The following is a 10,582-nucleotide window of genomic DNA, read 5'->3' as shown; positions in this document are numbered from 1 at the left end:
CGCGGGGGAGCAAGCAGTGCAAGCAGCCGTATGGGCCCCAAGTTCCCCATGCAGCAGCCGAGGGCTTGCGCCGCTTGCTCCCCCACGGCAGCCCGGCTGAGCGGTGCAGAAGTCAGCCGAGTGCCATGGTGGGAGATGAAGGACGTGACTCAGGCAACAGCGCCGCCCAGAGGGAACAGCCAGCATTTCAGCAACAGCGCCGCCCAGAGGGAACAGCCAGCGTTTCACGTAACAGCGCTGCCCAGAGGGAACAGCCAGCGTTTCACGTAACAGCGCCGCCCAGAGGGAACAGCCAGCATTTCACGTAACAGCGCTGCCCAGAGGGAACAGCCAGCATTTCACGTAACAGCGCCGCCCAGAGGGAACAGCCAGCGTTTCACGTAACAGCGCCGCCCAGAGGGAACAGCCAGCGTTTCACGTAACAGCGCTGCCCAGAGGGAACAGCCAGCATTTCACGTAACAGCGCCGCCCAGAGGGAACAGCCAGCATTTCAGCAACAGCGCCGCCCAGAGGGAACAGCCAGCGTTTCACGTAACAGCGCTGCCCAGAGGGAACAGCCAGCGTTTCACGTAACAGCACCGCCCAGAGGGAACAGCCAGCATTTCACGTAACAGCGCCGCCCAGAGGGAACAGCCAGCGTTTCACGTAACAGCGCCGCCCAGAGGGAACAGCCAGCGTTTCACGTAACAGCGCCGCCCAGAGGGAACAGCCAGCGTTTCACGTAACAGCGCCGCCCAGAGGGAACAGCTAGCATTTCACGTAACAGCGCCGCCCAGAGGGAACAGCCAGCGTTTCACGTAACAGCGCTGCCCAGAGGGAACAGCCAGCATTTCACGTAACAGCGCCGCCCAGAGGGAACAGCCAGCATTTCACGTAACAGCGCCTCCCAGAGGAAACAGCCAGCGTTTCACGTAACAGCGCCGCCCAGAGGAAACAGCCAGCGTTTCACATAACAGCGCCGCCCAGAGGGAACAGCCAGCATTTCACGTAACAGCGCTGCCCAGAGGGAACAGCCAGCGTTTCACATAACAGCGCCGCCCAGAGGGAACAGCCAGCATTTCACGTAACAGCGCCTCCCAGAGGGAACAGCCAGCGTTTCACATAACAGCGCCGCCCAGAGGGAACAGCCAGCATTTCACGTAACAGCGCCTCCCAGAGGGAACAGCCAACGTTTCACATAACAGCGCCGCCCAGAGGGAACAGCCAGCATTTCACGTAACAGCGCCGCCCAGAGGGAACAGCCAGCATTTCACGTAACAGCGCTGCCCAGAGGGAACAGCCAGCGTTTCACGTAACAGCGCCGCCCAGAGGGAACAGCCAGCGTTTCACGTAACAGCGCCTCCCAGAGGGAACAGCCAGCATTTCACGTAACAGCGCTGCCCAGAGGGAACAGCCAGCGTTTCACGTAACAGCGCCGCCCAGAGGGAACAGCCAGCGTTTCACGTAACAGCGCTGCCCAGAGGGAACAGCCAGCATTTCACGTAACAGCGCCGCCCAGAGGGAACAGCCAGCGTTTCACGTAACAGCGCCGCCCAGAGGGAACAGCCAGCATTTCACGTAACAGCGCTGCCCAGAGGGAACAGCCAGCGTTTCACATAACAGCGCCGCCCAGAGGGAACAGCCAGCATTTCACGTAACAGCGCCTCCCAGAGGGAACAGCCAGCGTTTCACATAACAGCGCCGCCCAGAGGGAACAGCCAGCATTTCACGTAACAGCGCCTCCCAGAGGGAACAGCCAACGTTTCACATAACAGCGCCGCCCAGAGGGAACAGCCAGCATTTCACGTAACAGCGCCGCCCAGAGGGAACAGCCAGCATTTCACGTAACAGCGCTGCCCAGAGGGAACAGCCAGCGTTTCACGTAACAGCGCCGCCCAGAGGGAACAGCCAGCGTTTCACGTAACAGCGCCTCCCAGAGGGAACAGCCAGCATTTCACGTAACAGCGCTGCCCAGAGGGAACAGCCAGCGTTTCACGTAACAGCGCCGCCCAGAGGGAACAGCCAGCGTTTCACGTAACAGCGCTGCCCAGAGGGAACAGCCAGCATTTCACGTAACAGCGCCGCCCAGAGGGAACAGCCAGCGTTTCACGTAACAGCGCCGCCCAGAGGGAACAGCCAGCATTTCACGTAACAGCGCTGCCCAGAGGGAACAGCCAGCGTTTCACGTAACAGCGCCGCCCAGAGGGAACAGCCAGCGTTTCACGTAACAGCGCTGCCCAGAGGGAACAGCCAGCATTTCACGTAACAGCGCCGCCCAGAGGGAACAGCCAGCATTTCACGTAACAGCGCTGCCCAGAGGGAACAGCCAGCATTTCAGCAACAGCACCACACAGAGGGAACAGCCAGCATTTCAGCAACAGCACCGCGCAGAGGGAACAGCCAGCATTTCAGCAACAGCACCGCACAGAGGGAACAGCCAGCATTTCAGCAACAGCACCACACAGAGGGAACAGCCAGCATTTCAGCAACAGCACCGCACAGAGGGAACAGCCAGCATTTCGCGTAACAGCGCCGCCCAGAGGGAACAGCCAGCATTTCGCGTAACAGCGCCGCCCAGAGGGAACAGCCAGGATTTCAGCATTACAGACTCTCAGACACTGGGCTACTATATATATGATCTATATAAAAGCTGATCATGATCACCCGAATCTAGAAGTTGGGGCTTTAAGAAAACCTTAAACAATCATGAGTGTTTAACACCACAGAGAAATCCAGCTTGGGCTGTGCCATTTCCTGTGTCTAAAGAGATGTTTATTTCCCAGGGCATACTAAGATTCACACTGTACGAGGACTGCAAATGTTGCTCCGTAATAGGCTGAAAAGCAGTTGGGGAAATGATTGATTCAAGGGGGAAAAGATCACACACAAGTATTCGGTGACTGTTTCTTAGAGCTGTGCGCCTTCTGGAAACGCAGTCTTGCTTGCATTGCATCATCCCCAACCAACATATGTATATATAGCTCTTCTATACAACTGAGCGTTCAAGTTATGAACGTCCCCTCTCCTTTTCTCCTACCCTCCTTGGGACATAGTGTAAACCCAGAATTGGGACCCAAGAGATTTAGGTTCAAAATCCAGCTCTCTCTCACTGCATGATGTTGAGCTCATAGTTTTCAATCTGGCTCTCTGCTTCCCTATCCATGAAATAACACATCACCTTGGTAAAGGGCTTTGGAAATCCTCATCAGAAAGGACCTGAAATGTTTTATTTAGAAGCTAAAAAACTCAGGGCAGAATAACCAGAACGTGTTTGATAAATCATACTGTTTCAGGGGGTTTTAATCATCTAGATTTGACTTTTCATTTCAGATTTTTTTTTTTAAAAGAAGAGTTAAACCATCAAGATAAAGAATGCTTTGTCAGATCTTTCTAGGTTTTTAATTGTAGTTGATAAACATGAAAAAAAAACAACCCTCACCTTAAACAATTTTTTACCATGAATAGTCGGAAGAGCAAAGGCAGAATGAAACATGGGGCTGGGAAGAGGAAAACCAAGCCTTGTGCAGCATACACCCAGCCTGTGGGCAACACAAAAGGTATTGCCTTTGAGAGTACTTTGTGGACCATTTGGGAGTTCATCAGAATGTTACAGTGTGAAGATGAGAGTGCTGGTCATTCATGAAGGGAGCTATGTTTAAATTCAGAGATGCCCAAAGACTTGTGACGAGATGTCGGTCTCTAGATCTAGACCTTGAGAATCTCGGTAGGTTCTTGGGTAAGCACATTTGGAAACTGCTGTCTGGTTTGACTTGTTGATTCCTATCCCCTGTCATCATCCCCGTCCATGTGATTCCTGCCCAAAGACAGAGATAGGATAGAAAGTGCCTGTTGCATCATGCAAGCAAGGTACTAACAATCTTCAACAGGACTTTATTTACCAAAAGTGAAACCTCTTTACAAAACTGCTGCATCTCTCTGTAGCTCTCACTCAGCCCGCCCCCTGCTAATCTTCTCTCCCCTCTTTCCTGTTTCCTGTGCTTCCAGACTCCCAACAGCCAAAAGTCTCAGTTCTAATCATTACAAGCAGTATTACATCTAAAACACCACATTCCCTCCTCCCTTAAGAAGTGCTCTCAATTATAAAATGAACATTGTTGTTCTAACCACAGCAACAAATATGGGACAAGCTACTATACTGTTGGCAGAAATATGACACTGAAAACACTGTAAATACTACATAACATAGTCTCTAGTCCAGACAGGTGGTCATCTGGGTCTGACGGACCATCTCTCAAACCCCGTTTCTAATGCAATGTCTTGTTGTGTTGGTACTACAGGGAAGTCATCCAACAAGGACTGGGTGTTGGCATCATCTCCTCTTGGTGCACAGGCAGGTGCAAGATAAAAAGCATTCTGTACATGCCCATCAGAAAGTCAATAGGTACAAGGTCCCCTCTTCTCAATGATTTTAAGAGGAGATGTGAATTTATGGTCCCCTTTGCGTAGAATTCCAGGTTTTCTTACTCTAATGAAGGAACCACACTCAAACTTCGGTTTCTTAGCACCCCACCGTTTGTCTGTGAAAGCCTTATACTTTTCTTGGTTCTGTTCAACTGTTTTTCTCACATCATCCTCTTTCGGTGCATCAGGTCTTGACTTTAGCAATCCAGCAATGTTCAGTTTAGTATTCATCTGTTTTCCATGCAGTAACTCTGTGGGTGATCTTTGCGTTGTGGCATGTCGTGTAGCCCTGTAAGCTTGCAAAAAATCGTAGTGAAGGTTATCCACGATTGCCCTTCCTGTTTAGCAGTTTGCAAACTCTCTTTCAAGCTTCTGTTAAACTTTTCGAATTTCGCATTGGCTTGAGAGTAATACATGGATGATCTTCTATGTAAAATGTTCCTCTCTGCTAAAAAAGTTTCAAATTCCAGGGAAGTAAATTGACTACCATTATCCAAAACCAGTGCTTTGGGGTTACCTTCCCTGCTAAAAACTGTAGAGAGGAACTTAATTACCATAGCAGAAGAGATTTGTGATGTAAATGCTACTTCAGGCCATTTACTGAAATAGTCTATTAAAGGGATGGTATAATGACAGTCAATTGGAGCAGTATCAAAGGGTCCTTATGATGTCAATTGCAACTTTTTCCCATACAGAATCAGGAAGAGGAACAGGCTGTAATGGTGGAGTACATGTCACTGCTGTCTTATCATGCATTTGGCAAGTGCCACAGGATTTTATGATTGCTTCAGTTTGGGAGTCCATCCCTGGCCACCAATACAGATCCCATAGTCGTTGTTTGGTTTGGATAATTCCTTGATGAGTATCGTGTGCCAGGTGTATGAGTTTTGATTGTAATTCTTCTGGCATAAGTAGCAGGTGTGTACCTTGTAGCACACAACCATCAAGCAAAGAAAGTTCATCCTGGACTCTAAAATAAAGCAGCAAAACTGAGTCAAGGTTTTTAGGGTTACTGGGCCATCTCTTTGTCAGAAATGTCCATAGCTTTTGTTGAATTGGACATGCTAAATAAGCAGCTTGGAAGTGCTCTCTTATAACTGCAGTGAGAGTGCTTGTAATAAGCGCAACTGCTTCATCCTCATCCTCCAGTGAACCATCTGGGGAAGACAAAGGCAGGCGAGAAAGGCAATCAGCTATCACATTTTGGTTTCCAGGCTTATATTCCTGTTCATAATTGAAAGAGAGTAGTCTTGCAGACTATCTAGAAATACAGCTTCCTGCTCTTCCTAGTCCTTTTGTGGTTAGCAATGTTGTCAAAGGGTTGTGGTCTGTGCGCAACTTGAATGTGTGGCCCCATAGGTAAGTTCTCAATTTTTCAGTAGCCCGGACACAGCGCTTCTTTTTCAACTGTAGAATAATTTCTCTCGGCCTCATTCAGTGTCCTTGAAGCAAATGCAACAATATTCTCTTTCGTGGGCAAAGACCCACTTCGTCAGATGCATGTAGTGGAAATTTCCAGAGGCACGTATAAATATGCAGGCCAGAATCAGGCTGGAGATAACGAGGTGGATCCAATCAAGGAGGATGAGGCCCACTTCTAGTAGCTGATCTGGAGGTGTGAATTCCAAGAGAGGAGAAGCTGCTTTTGTAGTTAGCAAGCCATTCACAGTCTTTGTTTAATCCAGAGTTGATTGTGTCAAACTTGAAGATGAACTGTAGCTCAGCAGTTTCGCTTTGAAGTCTGGTCCTGAAGTTTTTTTGCTGCAGGATGACTACCTTTAGATCTGCAATTGTGTGTCCAGGAAGATTGAAATGTTCCCCTACAGATTTTTGTATGTTGCCATTCCTAATATCTGATTTGTGTCCATTGATTCTTTCTCTAAGGTGCCACAGGACTCCTCGCTGCTTTTGCAGATTCAGACTAACACGGCTACCCCTCTGATATTCTTTGTTGTCCTCATGAAGTTGTGTGAGGACAGCCCCAAGTCCATAATCAGAAGCATCGGTAGTCACAATTGTGGGCAATGCAGGACTGAATAGTGCAGTACTGGACTATGTACAATCAAGTCTTTCACAGTTTCCAAACTAGCTTGTGTATCCGTTGTACACACCAAGGTTGAACTTCTCCATAGTAATTCTCATAATGGTTCAATGACAGAAGCATAATTGGGAATACATTTTGCATACCAGGAGGTAAGACCCAACAAGGTATGTAAGGTTTGAAAATCTTTTGGAGAAGGAGCCTTTGAAATTGCTAGGATATGATCTGGATCAGGTTTTAGTCCAGCCGGTGAAATTGTTTGCCCCAGAAAGGAGAGTTCTGTTTGTCTAAATTTGCATTTAGACAAGTTGAGCTTGAGGCCTGCTGTGCTGATGCAGTTTAGTACAGACTGCAGGTTATTCTCATGCTCCTCAGAAGTATTTCCAAACACAGTAATATCATCCAGATAGCACTGAACTCCATGTTGATTCTTCAGAATCAATGACATCATTTTTGGAAGGCACTTGGGGCAGATGCAAGACCGTATGGAACACGTTTAAAACGAAATAGTCCCTCATGTGTAATAAACTCTGTGAGGTCTCTGCTGTCTTCATGCAACATAACTTGGTGGTCTGTGCTCTGCAAATCAAGAGTAGAAAACATCTTTGCTCCACGGAGTTCTGCAAATACTTCTTCTATGTGAGGTGGCTGTCAATCAAAATAGCTTTATTTCGCTCCCTTAAGTCCACACAAAGGTGAGTGCCTCCATCTTCTTCTGTGTCACCACTATAGGTGAAACCCATTCCAAGGAGTCAATCTCTTCAATAATGTCCTTTTGTACAAGTTTTTTAAGTTCCTCTGAAACAGCTTCCCTGACTGAAAATGGTAAGCGCCGTAACTTCTGTCGTACAGGCATCACATTATCTCGCATTTTAACTTTGAGCACAAACCCAGAAGCACAGCCAAGTTTCTCCTCAACCTGGTCTTGGGTCCCAGCTGAAACTGGTGTGCGTACTGCAAGAGTGGTTTGCTGAGGAAGATCAATTCGTCCATTAAGTACCCTGAGGTTTAAAGCAGCCAATAAATACAAATACTGTAGATGGAATCAGGTAGTATAGATACTGCTGAGCCAATGTCCAACATTAGCTGAATAGGATGTGATTTGCCTGAAGATGTGGCAGAAACATTTACAGTGAACCTTATCTGTTCTGGAATATGCGGCATACCTTAGCAAAATGCCCAATCTTTTTGCAGTGATTGCACTGAGCTATTTTTGCAGGACATCTTGTGCAGCTTGCAAGGTATTGTGGGGATCCACAGTGAAAGCATGCTTTTGCAGTGCTTTGAATTTGCTGATTCTGTGTTTTTTCCATTAGCTTTCTCCTTGTAAATGTTTGTCTGCAGTGACAGTGGACTTTTCTGCAAAGGAGTCACAGCCTGGACTGTATGCTCCTGTATCCATGCTCATTATTTTGGCTTCTGCTATAGCTGACTCAATCTGGGTAGCAATGGTTATTGCTTTTTCCAGTGTAAGTTGTGGTTCTAGAAGCAAGCGTTCTCTTACACGAAGCATTGTTGTTTTCTCAATGAGCTGGTCTCTAATCATCTCATCTGCCATAGTCCCAAAGTCACACGTTACAATCAGACTCCTCAAAGAAGCAATATACTACACTATAGTCTCCCCTGGTTTCTGCTCACGTTGGCGAAATCTGTAGTGATTAGCTACTACATTCACTTTTGGCACAAAAAAGTTCTTTAATGCAGTGAGTGCAGTCTCATATTTATCATGGGCAAGGGGAAAAGTGTAAAATATACGCTGCCCTTTTGCTCCAAGGCAGTGGATTAGCAGAGCACGCTTTCTTACTTCAGAAATCTCTGTAGCACCGATTGCAAGCAGATAAGTCTCAAACCAATGAATCCAGGCAGTAAAAGCAAGTGGAGGCTCACCTAGGCTTTGCAGAAAGGGTGCAGGTGGGTTCAGAGGCAAAAGATCCATCCTCATTGCCAAAATGTTGTATCATGCAAGCAAGGTACTAACTAACAACAGGACTTTATTTACCAAAAGTGAAACTTCTTTACAAAACTGCTGCATCCCCCTGTAGCTCTCACTCAGTCCCTCTCCCTGCTAATCTTCTCTCCCCTCCTTCCTGTTTCCTGTGCTTCCAGACTCCCAACAGCCAATGCTCTCAGTTCTATTACAAGCAGTATTACATCTAAAACACCACAGTGCCTTAATTGGATTAGGTGCGAAACCACCAGCAATCATCTCACAAGTACACGCATCAGCGTGATTTCTTACTCCCCCATGCAGATTTTCTCCCCTTTTAGGCCACAGGAGTGTGGGCCGTTCCCAGGTTCCTATCTAGCCTTGCGTGGGCCAGTGCATAGGGTTGCCAGATATCTTCACAAAAACTCCTGAACAGGCAGGGAAAAATTGGTTGAGCACAAAAAAAAAAAAGAGGTCGCCGTGCCTTTAAATTACCGCACTCCTCACTCCCTCCGTCCAGTATTCTCTGTTGTTTTTTCACCAAACGGAAGGCCAAAATACTGAACTGTCCGGGTGAAAACCGGACACCTGGCAACCCTACCAGCGAGACGCTGCAGGTGTGCCAACGGTGTCTGTCGCTCCGCCTCAGAGCTGCACGAGCGAGTGCCATTGCAGCTGGCAATGGGAAGGAGAGACAAACGAGGACGCAATGTTCTGTATAACCCGGAGGGGGGCTAGAGCTCTCCGCTCGCTGGCCTGATGGACAGACAAAACTTCCCTTTCACTCTGCTGGGACGTGACTGGAGGCTGCAGGAACGGTCAGCGGGCGAATGGTCCAGGCCTGTGGTTGCATCCTTCCAGCAAAGGACACATGTCAAAGAACTTGCTTTGACCTCAGGCCAACCTTCACCAAGGCATGTTCTTGTCTTCTTGTCTTGGAAGGGAGAGTCTTGGCAAGCTATGCAGGCTGGTCCTTTGTTAACATAACCCCCGGCTACCCCAGGCCTGTACTCAGGTGAGGCGGTAAACAAAAGTCTCTTTCTCCACGTAGTCTGTCCAGGTGGAGGCAGGCATGCTCTGGTACGGGTCCAGCAGGATCCGGAAGCAGCGGATGATCAAGAGGCCCAGGAAGACAAAGAGGAAGAAGATGAAGACAAAGGCTGCCTTCTGCTCCAAGGTCAGGGACGGGATGGGTAGGGCAGCCCCCGGCACGGAGAGGGGGGTGCTGAGGACGTTCTCCGCCATGGTGAGGAGCGACGGGCCCGGCAAGTCGATGCTGGCTCCTTACTCGGCCTGCAATCAGAAAGCACCTTCTCCCGGTTAGATCCCCAAGGCAACACCGAAGCCACCCCATCCCCAGCCAGAGTCATCTGGTCCCTCAGGGCTTTGCTCAGCCTGGTTTCGAGCATCCTAAGCAATAGGGCTCTCACCTTTTCCCCCCCTCCCTCCCTAGGGAGGGGATTGGCTCTGTACCCCTCAGGATCACTGCAGTGCAGGGAGCCTAAATCGGGCCTCATGGCTCTTCTGCTACCCCCAAACCAGGCAGCTGGGGCAGAGGAGTGGCTGGGGGAGGAAACGGGGCATGGGAGGGTTTCCATGCTTCCTCCACCCTCCTAGGGCAGAACCGTGTCCTCACCCATACTCACAATACGCAGTGGCACATAGGGCACCCAAAAATGTGGGCACCGCTGGGTCTTAATGTCCACCCACCTGCCTCTTCCTATCCCTGTTCTGTGGCGCTGCTTCCTCCAGAGAGGCGCTAGTTCACAGGGGGTATGTCTAGACTGCCTCTCTCTGTCGGCAGAGGGATGCAGATTAGGCAAGTCGACATTGCAAATGAGGCAGGGATTTAAATATCCCGCGCCTAATTTGCATTAAAATGGCCGTCACGTTTTGCCGACTCAGCACTTTGTCGGCAAAAAGCGGCAGTCTAGAGGGGGATCTGTCGAGAAAGAAAGACTTTTTCGACGGATCCCTTATGCCTCCTACAAGGAGGTTTACAGGATCTGTCGAAAAAGGCTTTCTTTCTCAGCAGATCCCCCTCTAGATTGCAGCTATTTGCGGACAAAGTGCTGAGTCGGCAAAATCCGACGGCCATTTTTATGCAAATTAGGCACAGGATATTTAAATCCCTGCCTCATTTGCAATGTCGACCTGCCTAATCTGCATCCCTCTGCCGATAGCGGGATGCAGTCTAGATCAGTGGTCTGCAA

General features: G+C 48.9%; 1 protein-coding gene across 1 annotated transcript in view; it reads right to left on the bottom strand.

The window, feature by feature from the left end:
* Positions 1-3,372: 3,372 nt before the first annotated feature.
* The window catches only part of SEMA6C (semaphorin 6C), a 145,485-nt gene continuing 138,275 nt past the window's right edge, over positions 3,373-10,582 (bottom strand). Inside the window, exon 19 of the mRNA XM_075908169.1 lies at positions 3,373-9,662. Within this exon, the coding sequence (XP_075764284.1) occupies positions 9,364-9,662 (299 nt within the window). The 3' untranslated portion in view covers positions 3,373-9,363. The remainder of the gene's footprint in view (positions 9,663-10,582) is intronic.

The sequence above is a fragment of the Pelodiscus sinensis genome, chromosome 24, assembly GCF_049634645.1.
Source record: "Pelodiscus sinensis isolate JC-2024 chromosome 24, ASM4963464v1, whole genome shotgun sequence".
Lineage (NCBI taxonomy): Eukaryota > Metazoa > Chordata > Testudines > Trionychidae > Pelodiscus > Pelodiscus sinensis.
This window is presented reverse-complemented; position numbering and strand designations above follow the sequence as displayed.